The sequence below is a fragment of the Myotis davidii genome, unplaced genomic scaffold, assembly GCF_000327345.1.
Source record: "Myotis davidii unplaced genomic scaffold, ASM32734v1 scaffold1252, whole genome shotgun sequence".
NCBI classification, from domain to species: Eukaryota; Metazoa; Chordata; class Mammalia; order Chiroptera; family Vespertilionidae; genus Myotis; species Myotis davidii.
In genome coordinates this window covers 294,108-310,794 of record NW_006283888.1, presented here as the reverse complement: position 1 = coordinate 310,794, position 16,687 = coordinate 294,108, and the positions used below count along the sequence as shown (strand labels likewise).

Genomic DNA, 16,687 nt, shown 5'->3' with positions numbered 1-16,687 from the left:
ATATATGTGATTTACTAACACATTATGTAGCAAATTCCTGAGGCAGGTCTAATAACTATTGTAAATTCAAAGCAGTGATGTACATTAATGGTAGTATTAATGGTAGTATTAATGTAGGAAAACATTAAAATACTTGTGATTTTGATGCCTGACAAAGGCATGGGTATTGGTAATATGTCACCTACATTCACAAGAGAAGAAAATGCTAAATTTCAGTTAGAGCTTAGGAAAGATAAGAATGTAACATTTTATCTCCAAGTTCATAGTCCTCTGGATTCTACCCACAGACTCCTTGGAAGTTCATGGACTTCGAGTTAACAGCCCTACTCTAAAGGGTCAAGGCCCCCTAAGTGCTCACTGCACTTAGGTCTGGACCCACAAGAGAGCTGGATAAAGATGTAGCTAGTTGAGTGCATCTGATTTGAAGGAGCAGTTGTGGGGAAAGAGCAGGCAGGAAAGCCAAAGTGGAGTCAAAGTGTTGGAGGTTAGTTGTACTGTTGCAAAAAAAAAAAAAAAAAAAAAGCAAAATATGGATTCCTCTGCCCCAGTAATAGAGAATAGGAAAAAAAAAAAAAAAAAACTTGTTCTGTGTTGAATGTTGAGTCAGACTCTCCTTATACAAGGATGGCCCCTGAGATTCATATTCAATGGTATTGCTTAGTAAGTTCTGATTTCAGAATATTAAGTGACCCTCTCAACCCCAAAAGGAATCAAGGTTATAACATACTCCCAGGGAAAGGGGTGGGGGTGGAGGGACTCTGTCTCAAGTAGTGTCAAAGATCCTAGCAAACAAGACCATTTGGGCCTTTCTTCTACTTCCCAGACTGAACTTTTTCCGGGATACTCCAGACTTCCGTGTCTTGGCCTGCGGAGGAGATGGGACAGTTGGCTGGATTTTGGATTGCATTGGTAAGAATGGGCTGGGAGGACCTTTTCAGTTTACTTATAGTAAGTATATTTAAAGTCTGAAGAAGGCAATAAAAAAAGAAAGAGAAATGTAGCCATGTCTTGCTCATCCTTGTTTCCACTCTTGGACCAATGCTTGACTAAATATTTACTTTGGGTGGAAAAACAAAGAAACAAGACCATGGAAGGATTTCCACAGGTACAGATGGAATAGTTTATTTCAGGCCTTGCCTCAAAAACATCTGTCATGCCCAGGATTTGGTCAATGGCAGGACAGGCCAGATTGGGTGGTCCGGGGGGAGGGAGGCGTGTAGGTTTGAGACTCCAGGCAGAGCCAAGGTGGTGGATAAAGGCCAAAGAACTAAGTATAGATGCATGTTCCAGGGAAAATCACCTTGAGATGAGTACCAAGAGTCCAAGCCCAGAAAGCACATATATAAAGTGCAGACTAGTGCAAGCAAAGAAAGGCCACATTGGGCTGTGTCCAACACACTTAAATCAGAGGGGCAGTGGTGAGAGCCCAGGCTGAAAATTAGGGTTCCTAATCCAGCTCTGCCTGATCTATGGGTCCTTGGACACACCACCCCCAGTAAGTAATGGAGACTGACTCTGAAATCCTGGGACGAGAGCATATTCAAGATCTAACCCTGGAGAACCTAGATAAACACTGGGATGTGGACATAAGGACAGAAAAGGGAAGAGCTTGGGAGAGCCATCATTCAAGTCCAATACTGGGCCCATAGTGACAAGCCCTGGGCTGCTTCTTTCTTCCTGTCATTCATTCCACAAATATTGTCTGTGCACCTTCTGTGCCAAGCTCTCCTTGAGACAATGAATAAATGGACAAAAATCCCACCTTCAAGGAGTTTTCCTTCTACAGGGAAGACACAAGCAATAAACAAAGGAGTAAGTGAAACATATAATATATCAGAAGGTGATAAAAAAATATATATATATAGCAAAGAGGGGGCAAAGGGAACACAGGTGTGGAGTGAGGGCTGCAACTGAAATCCTAGTGGTCAGGGAAGACCTCTCAGAGCAGATGATGTTTGCATGGGGACTTGGACGGGGTGAGCCATGCGGACACCTGAGGGAAGAGCAGTTTGGAGGCTCCTGCAGTCACCCAAGTGAGGGGTGACCATGGTTTGGACCACAGCAGAAACAGGAGATGGGGAGACTGCAGCTGGAAAATTTTCTTGGTACACTAAGTTGTTACACTGCCACATCTAACTGGGTACCTTATTTTGAAAAGTTTCACTATAATGCCTGCTCCATTTAAGCTTCTAAATGGAAAAACAAAAATAAAATGAAATTACCAATAATTTTGTGTCAGATTTTGGATATCTTTTGAAGGTAGAGCCAATAGGATTTGCTGGCAGACTGATGTGGGAAATGAGGACAAGAACAGAACCAAGGATAGGTCATGATGGACCATGAACAGGGCAGGGCAGGGCAGGCTGTCCTCCAGGGGTCATAAGCCGACCCCTTGGAGGGGTGGGACCAGCACCTGCACTCCTGCTGCTTTTGGCTCCCTCACAGGCACTTTGGTTTCCATAGAAACAGCCCTGCCAAGCAGCCACCCACACACTCCTGTCACCTCCGGCTTGAGTTGTTTGTGGGAGGAGGGAGGTGTCCCCTGGGAGTCAGGAAAGAAAAGCTGATCAGCAGAGGATGGATGGTTGCAGTACTGAGGGCTGCTTGCATGGTTCCCTCTCCATCATGAAGGAGGAAGTAGACTTTGGTGAAAAGTTTTATAAAATTCATCTGCAGAGGACACAGGTGATAGAAGCTGCTCAAAATAGAAAGAAAGAAGGTCATGTGAGATTATCTGCTTTTTACAGGTTAGTGGGTCAAGGAGGAAAAATCAGTGGTAAGAGGAATAATGGCACAGTGTTCATTCATTCATTCAAGAAATATTGGAGCAATTCTTCAGTGCTCTCTACCACCCCAGTTGGTCCCTTCCCTGATCTGTTCTCCCTCTACAGCCAGAATGGTCTTACCTAAATGTCAATGGGTTCATGATGCATGTGAAGCACATAAATGGCTTCTCATTATTCTTAAAATAAATACAAAAACTCTTCAAATGATCTGCAGGAATCTGCGTGGTCTAGCAGCTGCCCACCCTTCCAGCCTTATACCTCCATCCTTCTCCCTACTCAAGCCACACAGTTCCTTTCTCAGACCCTTGGATACTGGTAGACCCACCCCTTCCACCACAGGGCTCTTGCCCGAGTTGTTCCTCCTGTCTGGTATGCTCCCCTGGTCTTTGCTGGTCAGTTTCTACTTCAGATCTCAGGCAAAGTGTGGCTTCCTCAGGAGAGCCTTTCCTGACATATCCCCAGCCTCTGTCACCTTATTATCGGACCACACTCCTTTCATCTTCAGCATAAATTTGAAATTTATGGGAAGACCTCATTAATTTCTGTCTCTCCCCTTCGACTACCACGAAAGCCTAAGTCATAGCTTTTTTTTTTACCTGCTTTTAGAGCCCTAGTACATAGTAGGCCTTCAGCAAGTATGTATGGAGATATTGTGGTGAATGAGATATAGATCCCAGGAGGTTACAGTACATTCAGGGAATAAATGAATAGTCAATTACAAGACATTGTGATGAGATTGTCCCTAATGCTAAAGAAACATTCTAGAGAGGAACCTGGTCCAGACTAGGGCCACCAGGGAGGAACTCTCAGAGGCAGCATCTGAGATGAGCCACACAGAGCTTGTGATTTAAGGCACTGAAAACATTAAGATGTGGTTGACATGTTGGATGGGAGGTTGGAGTGATAAGATGGATGAGGAGGTTGGATGAGGCTAGAGAGGAAGGCAGAGCCTGGAAGGGCCTAGTGTGCCATGCTAAGGGGTGAGCCCCAACAGTGTGAAAGCAATAGACTAACGTGATCAGGCTTGTGGTTCAAGGATTTCCCACCTTGGCGAATGTGTAGAAAACACGTGAGGGGGTGGAACTGGAGGCTGAGGGGGCCAAGAGGAGACAGTTGCAACCACACCAGTGGGAAGGAATCATATCATTCCTGAACTCAGGCATCACTATGGGGATAGAGAGAAAAGTTTTCTTGGAGATCTGCTAAGGGAGAAAGCTCACAGAACTTGATGAGTGAATAATGTGGGGTGAGGGAGAGGGGAAACCTAGGATGGCATCCAGCTTTCTATCCTCCACACTGTGAAGATGGTTGACTACAGAAGAAAGAGCAGATCTAAGGAAACAAGGGTCTTCCAGGCAAAGGGACCAGAGTGTGCAAAGGTAGGGAGGCATAAACACTGACTATGGGTTCTGGGAACAATGAGAAAGTCCATTGCTTTACTCCAGCCTCCATCTTAACCCTCCCACTTATAATCTCAGCCCTGGGTTTTGCCAGAGCTCAAGTCAGACAAGCCAGGGGACCTATGAACTCCTGTTTTGCTGGGGCAACCCTAGCATGATCCTCATGTAGGATGCTGATTCCTGTAGTACCCCAACCCCCTACCAGCACTCCCCATAATATCATTCATTGTCCCTGGCACTAGATGAACTGAGGTTTATGTAAATAGGCACCTTCTTGAGCCCAATGGGTGTCTGCACCTCTTCCAACTTTCTTAATCAGCTAACATAAACTTCTGTAGATCTTCAGCCAGATTAAAACATACATGGTCTTCTGTGCTATCTCTAATGGTTCGGTCTGATGCTGCTTCACACCAGCATGGAAAATAAATTTAGGAATCTGTGTATTTGCAAGTCTGGGAGGAGGTGAAAGTGGCAAACTGCTACCTGGGTGCCAAATGACACATGGAGGTTTTCTGTTAGACACACTGCTATGTTTAAACTTTTGAACACGAATGACTTTAAGTGTGACATCTTCAGTTTTCCAAATGCCTCACTATTCCCTGATGTCTCAAACCCACCTGTGCTACTATCTATGCACCTGCCCAGTCCTTGAAGAAAGGAGGAGCATGTTTGGAGCTCTAGAGCTCAGGGTTTGGATCCTGGCTCTGGAGTTACTTTCCTCTCTCTTCCTCAGTGTCTTCATTTATGATGAAAATGATAAGACCCTGCAGGGTTGGTCTGAGGAGTAAATGTAACAAGTGCTGGTTATCACTAAGGATTAAAGCTGCACAAACTGCAGTAATGATTTTTGAGGTTGCTGTCACCCCAAAGGAAAGGATTGGGGTGAAATTCTGATGAAAAGATGCAAGTTACAAGGAGACAGATTTCGTTCACTATGAGAAAACCCTTTGTAATGGTCTACACCAGTGATGGCGAACCTTTTGAGCTCGGCGTGTCAGCATTTTGAAAAACCCTAACTTAACTCTGGTGCCGTGTCATATATAGAAATTTTTTGATATTTGCAACCATAGTAAAACAAAGACTTATATTTTTTATATTTATTTTATATATTTAAATGCTATTTAACAAAGAAAAATCAACCAAAAAAATGAGTTCACGTGTCACCTCTGACACACGTGTCATAGGTTCACCATCACTGGTCTACACACTGCAGATGCAGGAGATTACTTCAGCAAGTAGTGTGTTCCCCATCATGGGAGGTATTCTAACAAAGAACACTATGGAAGGGTTCAAGCATCAGGTCAGGGATAACTAGATAACTTGGACATTCTGTAATCCCATGGCATGTGGTTCTCTCATCCTCTTCATGGGTTGCAGATAAGGCCAACTTTGCAAAGCATCCACCAGTGGCTGTCCTGCCTCTTGGAACAGGAAATGACCTGGCCCGATGTCTCCGCTGGGGAGGAGGTGAGTCTACCAGGAGCAGCACTCCCCTGGGGACAAGCTTTCCAGTCAACAGGGATGCTCCACAGAGCTAGGCTGAACTTCCCTCTAGGGATCACATTCCACAGACTAATGCTCAACTCTGGGGTCAGATAGACTTCATGGCTGTTTCCCTGCCCTGCATGGCAGTCTTATGCTTACCCCTGACTACATTTCCTGTCATCCTGAAACTATTTGCTTATTGCCTGCCTTCCCCAGTAGAACAAGTCAACTTTAAGATAGAGTCTCCTTCCCAGCACTCTTCACAGTAGGGCTCATTTAGACAGGTGTTTTCTGCATAAAATTCCCCCTTCCCAAATTACTGATCTTCTTCTGAATTAGGACTCAGAATGCAAACTGAAAGGCCACATCACCGGCTATTGACAGCATCCAGATCAACTTAGCCTCCCCCTCCTCCCAGCCATGGACCCTCATTTTGAAAAATTCAGAAGGGGGAATTCAAAGTGGTAACCAGCTTACAAGGCAATAGGCAGGAGCTAAGCTGAGATCTTTGCAAACTACAACAACCCCCATGGAGCTGGGCATGCTCCAGAAAGTGCAGAAGTTCAGATCAGCCCAAGGAGCCCACAAACCAGTCTGGCGGGTAGAATCAGAGTGAGACTGAGAATGGCTGATCAATTCAGAGAGCAATTCAAAACCAGGCCAGGCAGCAGTCAGTGTTCAGAGGCTGGTGCATGTTCAGGGGCAGAGCAAGTGAGATCCAGCCTAGAAGGAAGTTGGCAAGCACTGGAAGAGCTACCAGAGTCCTTGGCCACACACTGAGGCTAGAAAAGAGTCGTCTGTTCAGAGAGACAGGCAGAGTGTGGCCCCGCACTGTGAGCATTAGGCAGCAGACACCGGCACCAATTTCATGCAGGAAACCCAGCCTGCACTCCCAGATAGTTTTAAGGCCCTCCACTATGTAGCTGCTACCACAGCTATCTTGTAGGGCATCCCCTAATTTGCTGACCAAAGCCCTGACAACTTGAAAATACTCTTCAAGGTTGCCCCGAAAGTAAGCAGGAACATAGAAGTGTTATTTGAAAGAAAAGACTGTCTGTCCCATTAACCTCTCACTACTTACAATTCACATTATATGTTAGTTTTCTATTGCTACATAACAAATTATCATAATGTAGAGGCTTAAAACACCCATTTTTAGTTCACATTCAGAAGCCCTAGCACAGGCCCTCACAGGCTGAAACCTGGTCTCACTAAAGCTTCCAGGGAAGACTTTGCTCCTAAGCTCACTCAGGTGATTAGCTAAATTCAGTTCTCTGTGATTGTAGGATTGGGGACCTGTTTCCTTCCTGATTGTCTGCAGGGACCACTCTCAGAGGCCAGAGGCCTCCCTCATGACTTGCCAGATGTGGTCCCTCCATCTTCAAAGCTGGCAACAGAGAATCTTCCTCATGTCGAATCCCTCTCAAGCTTCTAATCTATTTCTTAAGAAAAGCCCAGTCCTTTCTGAAGACTCCTCCAATTAGGTCAGCTCCATCCAGGATACTCTTCCTCTCTCAAAGTCAACTGTTTCACATTATGTACCTAATTGCCCCTTATTCATGGGACCCAGGGTAGGCAGGAATCGGTGGGGGAAGGGGGGTCATCTTAAAATCCTGTCTACCACACTGTCCCTCTCTGACATGACATGGTCTAGAAATGGGTCCTCCCTTCTCCCATATGCAGCTTTCCAACCACCCAGCCCAAGTCTCCAGGGCTTGCTTCAGCAACATAGCTTGCCCACTTTTGGCCAGCCCCGCCCCGCTCCCCTGCTGCTCTGGCTTTCAAATCTCCCCAGCTTCTTTCTATTTGCTCCAAGTTGCCCTCTCCTTCTCTGTGGCTCAGGGAACCTAAGTATCTCTGGCCCACAGGCACATTGGGGGACTCCAGGTCACAGATGCCCACAGGATTCCCTGCTCTGAACTGCCTGTACATCAGCGACAACTTAGCTTTCTGCTTTGGGACAAATGCAATGTTATGCTCCACAGGCTATGAAGGGGGAAGCCTGACAAAAATCCTGAAGGAAATTGAGCAGAGCCCCTTGGTGATGCTGGATCGCTGGCACCTGGAAGTCATCCCCAGAGAGGAGATGGAGAACGGGGACCAGGTCCCATACGACATCATGAACAACTACTTCTCCATTGGTGTGGTGAGTTGGCCATGGATTGCCTTTCTGCATGGAAGAGAAATGCTTGGGCAGGCAGGAAAGGTTCTGGTCCACCATTGTCCCCCTGGCCTGGTCTCCCTACTCTTTACCTCTCCCGGCTGCCTCCAGCCTTGACTTATGTCCAAGCATCCTCGCATCTGGACACCTTAACTGTACCAAGCCCCTTCCTTAGTTATATAGGAATTTCCTTCTCCAATAATTTTAACTAACTGAAGAAAAGACAGGACATTTTTCAAAAGACATATTTATCCTTTTGATAATTTGAGGCAGTTAAAGAAAAGCAGCACCAAGAAATAACCAAGGGGCGAGGTCAGGAGACTCTCACACAAACTTTCAGAGATGTAACTCTGTCCTCCAGGGAGGACTGCGTGAGTCCAAGCAGCTTGACTGACTTAGGTCTCAGAATTCCTTCTCTCCTGTTTTCTCCCTTTATCTCAACCCCATTCCCCACATTCCAAGTGCTCACAAATCTCTGTGGCTTCTCCCCTGGCTGACCCCTCCGGCTGAGCTCTGTGCTCCTCCTTGATGCTCCCATGGCCCTCTGTACTTATCCCATCAGTGCACTCGCTGCATTAGATCGAAGGGATTGGTTGAGTGTGCCCATCTCCCTCTGCCAACACACACACACACACACACACACACACACACACACACATAATGCCACAATCCTCTTGCTCCCTGCAGCCCTCAGCACATCTAATGCAGCACAGTTACGTTGTGTTGATGAACTCAACTTCTGATCCAAAGAGGATGGGGTGGACGCTGCTTCCCAAACTGTTGGGGACAGGAGGGGAGAGAAAAGGGATCCAACACTGCCAAAAATAGAGCTGGGGTTTGGGAGGCAGGTGAAACAAAGACAGTAGCATTTACTGAGCTCCTACTGTGTGCTCTCCACCGTGCCAGACTTTATGTATTCTAGTCCTCAGAGCAATCCTGCAGGAATCTTGTCCCCACTATCCCCATTTTACAGGTGAGGCCTCAGGACACTGGACCAGGAAAGGGCAGAGCTAGCACATACATGCTCTGCCTCATTCTGAAGCCAGGCTCATTACTCGGTGTCCCTGTCTTGGAATTTAGCTGTCCAGCTCCATATGTATTTGAGTCCCTCCAGACTCCAACTGTGTGATACCTGCACTCCTCAACCATCCTCACCTATGCCTCTTTTGACAATATTTTGGTGGTTAAAAAAAGAGAGAGAGAAGAGGAAATGATAAAGATATTGTGCAAGAGCAGGTTTAAGGAAAGGATTTTGTTTTTTAATAAGAATAGGAGAAAGAGAACAATGGAAGCAGAAATGATTACTATTAGTAATAATACCTTAGATTTATAGAATTTCTAATTTTCCATAATTACAGATATTTTCTTGATTCTTATGACTGCCCTGAAGGGCAGTATTATCTCCATTTCACAGGTGAGGAAACAGAGACAAATTAAGGGATTTGCCTTCATGTTTTGACTCCTAATCCAGCACTCTTTTTCTACTACTAAAACAGAAGGGAGGCATTGCTGGACCCACAATCGGGTTCTGAAAGGATGGAGGTGTTGGACTAGGGGTAAATTCAGGGGTTTCTGTGCCCTGTTCTTGTTTATCTCCTCAGCTCCCTTAGTCTCAGGTCGGGGAGACATCATTCCCTAGGCCTTTTCCATCACTCTAGTGACCTTAGCAGACTCCTCCCTCCTCTTCTTGGCTCAAAGGCCCCTCTCCTTTTCAGATCACCTGCTTAGGCTCCACTTCCCCCAATGGGAACATGCAATCATCACCTCTTATAAATCAGGCATGACTGGCATATCTGGCATCCAGGGGGCTTCCCATCATTACCTTTTCACAAAAGCTCAAGTATTTTGCCTATAACAACTAGAATATAACTTGCTGACATTTATTAGGTACCTACTGCACTCCAGGCATAGTTTCCCTGTTGGTAAGTATTGTCATTATTCTTTTGTACTTTGTAAGAAGGAGCTACAGCTTAGAAAGATACAGAGTGATAAAGCCAGGAGCCACAGCACCACTACTGCCTGGATCCAGAGCCCACTGAGCTGTGAACCATGAGCCCTGCAGCCTCTGCACAAACCCCTCTGTCTTCATGCCACCAAACCGGCAGCATTTGGGTCGGGGGATGGCGATGATTCAAAATTTAGTGTGTGCTGACTCACCTATGCCCCTTGTCAGAAATGCAAATTCTACTCCCTGAGTCCACTCCACCCCACAGTTTTACTTCCTTACAATGATTCAGTTGGTCTTGACAAAGTCTGGAAATTTGTATTTTTAATAAGCCCCTGAGATAATTCTGATGTAAATGGTCCCCATGAAGTCTTCAGTGAGTGAAGACCATTCATTAGAGCAGAGAATAGCCAAAGGAAGTAGTTCTTCAAGGAGCAGAAACCAGAACTGAAATAAAAGAGAGAAAAGACAGGCAAGGGAAACCAGTACCTATAAGCAACCAGCCAGAAATGAGAGCTGAGCTGCAGGACAAGTGACCTGCCTTCAGCCCCAAATCTTCTCTCTTAACACACCCAGATTCTGGTTGCCAAAAATACCCCTGCCTGTCTCTACACAGTGCCATATGCAAAAGGGGGAGAGGGGCACTCATTTAGTATTAGCTAACCAAATGGATGGACACAATAAGAGAATAGACAACTTCCCCTCAACTAGATAACCAAGCCTAATCCCCAGAGCCAACACTGATCATGGTTTTAATTCATTATTGCAAATAAACTGGGAAGGGAGGGAAGAAGGCCAGCTAATTGTCCCCCAAGGAAATTCATGTAAACAGATTCTCCATCACACTCTGTGGTCAAGCTATTTATTTGCCCTGGGCTGACTTACAATAATCCAATCTGTTCATCCTTCAAATTATGAAGAACTTCACAGCACCTTTTCTTATAATCCCTCCACACATCTTTAGCTTGTGCATATTTAATATTTTATTGCAAAGCAGTGAGGAACCAGGGCTGTTTTTTTATCTCCTTGGTGTGCCCTTAGCCTTCTCGCAATATAATGTTTGCAGGGTTTGTGTGCTCGCTCTTTAAAAATTGGAAAGAGAAATTCTTGAGAAAACAAGTAGCCAACACACAACCCTAACAGAACCTGGGACTGACATTTGCAGAAGCTCTTGCTCCCTATTTGACTTCCCAAACTTTGTAAGATGAGAAGTAGGTATGTAAACCAACCCACAGTTTTACTTCCTTATGATGATTAGAGTCAGACTCCTTTGGCAAAGAGAGCCGTGCAAAGTCTTTGGCTCTTTTGAAGGACTTGGAATATCTGTTAATATCAAATGTCTGCTGCCTCACACTTACAAAGGTGATGACAATGACCGCTGCTGTGGAGCCCATAGGTGGTAAAGAACTTGCCCTGACAGTTCACTGGTCCCCTTCTTACCATACAACCCATTTAATAGATGGAGGGATAAACCAGGAAAACGCTCCTGGCCTAAGCAAGGAGTGACTATGGCCTCATTGTCACCACATTCCCATAACCTTTGTACATGCCAGCTCCTGTCGGCGAAGCGTGGAGATAGTTGGCCTTCTCAGTCCCCCTGATAACATCCATTGGCAGGAGATTTTAAACATAGTCATTCAGGATGCTACTTCCTCTGACTTCTCTGGCCTCCTCGTCTCTGCTCTTTATTTTTGGATTGGCAGAAATGTCAGGATGGCCAGGTATCAGTGACAGGAAGTTTGGGACTGAAATAATTCCTGGGGCATGTGTAGCTCTGAACGTCTCAAAGGCTCTGCTGTCACTGAGCCTTCCAGGATGAGTGAACAGCTAATCCCTTGATTCAATGAGATCTATTTCTAATGCTGAGGGGCCCCGGGGGCCAAGGAGAGGCCATAGTCATCACACTAACCCATGCCATTCTCCACCTTACAGACTGGATTTATCAGACTTCACCAGCCAAGTTTCTACAATGGAACACCTTTTACCCATTAGGGAATTTATATTTTTAAAAAATCATCATTGTCCCTGCACCTTTGGACTCCTTCAGCCTCAGGTTTTTGTCTGTCACCTGTGAGAGCCATGAAGGCACTAAAACAATGGGACTCACTGGAAGGTGTCTTGGACAAGAGTTCGCCACTCTTTTTAATCCCCCAATCTGCCAGAATTTTTCAGAATATCCAAACTTCAAATAATCTGGTTATTTTGTCTCCTTTCTTTTTTATCTCCATAAGTTGTCAAATTGGTTTAGAAATGCATTGTCCAATATAGTAGCCATTAGCCACACATGGCTATTGTGTACTTGAAATTGGACTGATCTAAATTGAGAGATGCTATAAGTGTAAATACAGACTAAATTTCAAAAATGTGATATGAAGGAAAGAATTTTAAATATCACTATAATATGAATTACATGTTATAAGGATAGCATTTGTTAATTAAAATATATTATTAAAGTTAATTTCCTCTCCTTTTACTTTTTTAATGTGGCTACTAGAAAAAATTTTAAATTTATCTCTACGGGACATCACTGGCCTAGACATCCCAGCATTTCAGAGTTCAAACACTGCTGCTTAGATTTGGAAAGGGTACAAAAATATTTTGTCCAACTGTGCGATTGGAGTTTTAGTTCGAGAAAGAGTAGCCACATGTCCTCACCGCTGTCATCTTGTCTTTACCCCACACTTCATAGAAAGCACCCCAGAGAGTGAGGCCATCAGAAATGTCATCATCACATCCACAGGCTTGCAATTCCCATCTACCACCCACTCCCTTCAGAACAGAATTCTCTTTTTGCTGTAATAAATACCAAAAAGCGGTTTGAACCATTGTAGCACTGGTTTCTAAAATTTAAATGAAATCACGACTGAGTGTAAGGACAGCCAGCTCAGTACCTGACAGAGAGAAGCTCAACAGAGGGTAAAAGTGAATCTTGACTCTCATTTGGATCTCCAGGTAGGGAAACATGATCAGAGCCTTGGCCTGCATTGCCTTTTCAAGACTGAGCAGCAGCCCTACCTGGTTTGGCTCAGTGGATAGAGCGTCAGCCTGTGGACTGAAGGGTCCCAGGTTCGATTCAGGTCAAGGGCATGTACCTTGGTTGTGGGCACATCCCCAGTGAGGGGTGTGCAGGAGGCAGCTGATCGATGTTTCTCTCTCATTGATGTTTCTAACTTGCTATCCCTCTCCCTTCCAAGACTGAACAGCAAAGGAACTGCTCAGCTCACCTTTGCCACTTTGTGCATTTACCAAGGAATTACACTGTCAAATTAGGACCCACATACTTGACTAATAATGTTGTAAAAGCTGGTCTTTGTGAAAAAGAACTTTTGAAAAACCTAGTTATGAAAAAAACAAAGATAATCGGAACTACACAGTGAAAGGGGTCTGTGCACATGTCCCAGAGAATAAAAAGGCCAAAAGCCCGTCGCAGCAGCATTGGGGCAGGGAATCATGGAGTACAAATCATGCCAGGCAACATGTGATTGCTTTTTTCTTTTCTTTTCTTTTTTTCTGACAGAAGAAAATTGGTGCTTCAAAGGAACACAAGCAGATGGGATATGTTCTTGAATTCTAGAGAAGCATTTGACAGATGTCAGTGAATTTGGTTCAGAGTGTTCACTGAAACTTGCTCAGGGAGAGGGCGGGGCGCACAGTCTGGCAGCATGAAGTGCAGCTGCAGGAGAGCTGAGCAGGCTGCGCAGGCCCTGGAGACAAAGGCCTCTGGGGGCTTGCTCATCTCCCGCTGTGTGTCCACTGGGGTGCCTGCCTAACCAAGACCTTCAACTCCTGATGTGTCTTAAACTAAAAACTAAGTCAGTACCTAGTTTAAACATAACATTTTTAAAACATGATTTCAGCAAGGAGTATTTGCCAACACAAAATAAGCCCAGATCCTTGACTTTACCTTTCAGTAGTGGGTTGCTAGCTGGCTTCACTCCTCTGCCAAGAATAAATAACACAAAAGCTCCTCTTTGCCCCCTCACTAGCTTCTAGACTTTCGGTCCCCACCATTAACTTGTATTTTACACAGCACATGCTCAAAAAATGCTTCTTCACTGCACTCTACCTCCTTATGTTAAAAAAAAAAAAATCCAGGGAAAGAAATTTGTAGATTTTCTATATTAAGAGCCAGAATTAATATACACTAGCTGAAAATTCACTGTATGAAATTTCAGTTCTCTTTTAGCCACATACTATAGTAAATGAGTTTCTGTATTTTTCCCCTGAACACATCTGAATCAGCTCTCTTGTTTTTTGGTCACTCCGCCAACCCCAGCCAAATTAATTCATATATTTTGTAGTCCATCAACTGCACCTAAAGTGCTGGCATGTGCCATGGGGCTGAGGGGGGAAAGGGGTGTTATGAAGTCTTCTGCTGGAAAACCAGACCTTTAACAAGGGAGGAAGACCAAGTTTGAGGAGGAAAGATGAGTTCTCATTTTCAGGTCTGAAGCTCAGGGTTGGTACTAGAGATATACTAGGGACAGTATCTGGATGCTCGTACAGTGGGGCCTTGACTTACGAGTTTAATTCATTTGGAGACCGAGTTCGTTAAGGAGCTCGTTAGGGAGCTCATTAACTCAAATTACTCTGTCAACTCAATGCAAAAAATCGGGCAGAGAGACAGCTGGTATCTCAAAAAACTCGTTAGTCGGGACACTCATAAGTCAAAGCCCCACTGTAACAACCATGAGGACGCGAGATGCAGTGTGGGCTACAGATTGGACTCAGGGCTAAGAAGTTCTGATCCGAGGATGGAGAGCCCAGAATCATGTGCCATGAGAGCCATCCTCACTGTGAATTCTGAGGAGAAGGTGGCCGGGAATGCAGCAAAGGGATGTGCTAAGAGGAAGGCAGCGAAGTGCCCCTAGAATGGCACTTCTGACTCTTACTGACATTGGGGAGAGCTGTTTCCAGGAACAATCAAGAAGCAGAAGCCAGAGGTTTAAACAGATTTTTTTAAAAAAACTATTAAGCACGTTACCCAATGCGACAATTATTTCTACTACTAGGGATGGTTAGGAGTTAATATATAAGAGCATCTTGCCAACGTCAGTTTTCTGGTTTTGATAATGCATGATAGTTATGTAAGACGTTATCACTGGAGGAAGCTGCCTCACTGGGGGAAGGGGCACAGGAACTCACTGTACTATTTTTGCAACTTCTTGTGAGTCTTAAAATATTCTGAAATAAAGAGTATTGTTTTAAAAGATATGGCAAGATGTTTCCAAAGGCTCGCCCTCCGTAAGCCCCGCCCTCCGCACACACACACACACACACACACACACACACACACACACACACACACGCCAGCTTCGGCGTTCTCACTGCTCACAGACCCAGACCCCCTCTCTCTTCTCAAAGGGCAGTGGCTGTCCCCTTCGCTCACCCTAAAGTATGGCTGGGTAGCGGGGAGTACTGCCAGGAGTCTACACGCATGGGGGGCACTACCCCCCAGCCTGGGACCTGCTGTTCTTCCCTGAAGTTGTGGGGTTTCCATCAGAGCCTGTGCTTCCCTTCCTTCCACATCGCACCGTCATGACCACTAACCAGGGATCTGCTTTCTGTCCCTTTCCCTTTCAGGATGCTTCCATTGCACACAGATTCCACGTGATGAGGGAGAAACACCCCGAAAAATTCAACAGCAGGTAAGAGGGCCCTTGGGCTGCAGCGCTGCCCGAGCCCCGCCCCGAGCGGAACCGCGGTCCAGTCCGAGGCCTCCACCTGCTCTCTCCGAGGTGTTCTTGGCCCGGCAGCCCAGGAACTTCACTTTCCTGCCACGTTGTCGGAAGGAGGGCTTCCATTTCCAAGCAGAACACAATGTCAGAGACCTGCGGCAGCCTAGCCTCCTGCCCCCTCCCAGAGGATGACGTGCAGAGGGAGGAATGGGGCGGGGTGGGGTGGGGGTGGGAGGGAGTGATGCGCTGGCCATGAGGAGTGGAGTCTGCGCTTGGCTAAGAGGAACCCTCCTGGGCCTCTGCCGGCCGCTTCAAAATGTGCCACCCTTACCCCCACCCCTAGCCTCCGCGATTCCTCTGGGGAGGGGGGCAAGTGGGGACGGGACAGGGGCCTCAGCTTCTCTCGGTCTCAAAGGCGAGGGGGTGGCAGCTCCCAGCGTTGGAGAGGGCGTCGCCTCCGCCTCCCCCGCCAGCAGAGGGCAGCAGAGAGAGGCCCTATAGAGGGCGGAACCGGCGCCCACCAGATCCCAGGACCCAGCCCCAGCCTTCGCACCCTGAGTTAGGGGTCCAAAAATGAAAAGAGAAAGGAAAAAATAAAAAAAGATCATTTGCAAATAAAACCAAACCCTCCTTGCTGGCGGGAGGGATTTCCAAGAAGTGAGTGATGACTGGCACATAGCTGTTCCTGGGATTGATAAATTACCTTTTTCCCTTCTTTCTTTTTTTCTTCACGTTAGTTAATTTCCATCTTTTCTCTTTCCTCTGTGTTGTACCATTTCAAGATGACCTCTGGGCCCCACTCTACCCTCAGACAGGTGGGGAAGGACTCACACTGAGCTTGATGGGCTGAGTTTACCCCTCAGGGTTCTCTTTAATGCAGTGGTCTGGTATTATCTGAAGACATTCCTTTAAAGCCCATTCCTGAAAAGCTCCATCATTTTCATTCCTACTCCTTCCCCCTGACCCCACAGTCTGGGAAGTTAGCCAGAAAGCAGAAAGTCTTTTTAGAGATCAGAAACTGAACATAAGAAGCTACTTCAGCATCAGGAAAATTAATCTGTGGCATTTAATAGTAGCTGAACTAATCTTCTTAGGGTGTGTATTCTGTCACAGGCATATTCCATGGCCTTCACATACACAGATCATGCACACTCACAAAACACTCTCAACAGGTATATGTTCAGCCCCTCTCCTGTTATAGGCACAGATTTACAGATCAGATGACTGTCTTC

At 45.8% G+C, this 16,687-nt stretch overlaps 1 protein-coding gene across 5 annotated transcripts in view; it reads left to right on the top strand.

Moving 5' to 3' along the window:
* DGKG (diacylglycerol kinase gamma) overlaps positions 1-16,687 on the top strand; it is a 197,507-nt gene that overhangs the window by 92,947 nt on the left and 87,873 nt on the right. For all 5 annotated transcript variants that reach the window (XM_015567631.1, XM_006754153.2, XM_006754155.2 and 2 more), the window contains 4 exons: positions 824-909; positions 5,564-5,653; positions 7,657-7,817; positions 15,361-15,425. In XM_015567631.1, the coding sequence (XP_015423117.1) occupies positions 824-909; positions 5,564-5,653; positions 7,657-7,817; positions 15,361-15,425 (402 nt within the window). The remainder of the gene's footprint in view (positions 1-823; positions 910-5,563; positions 5,654-7,656; positions 7,818-15,360; positions 15,426-16,687) is intronic.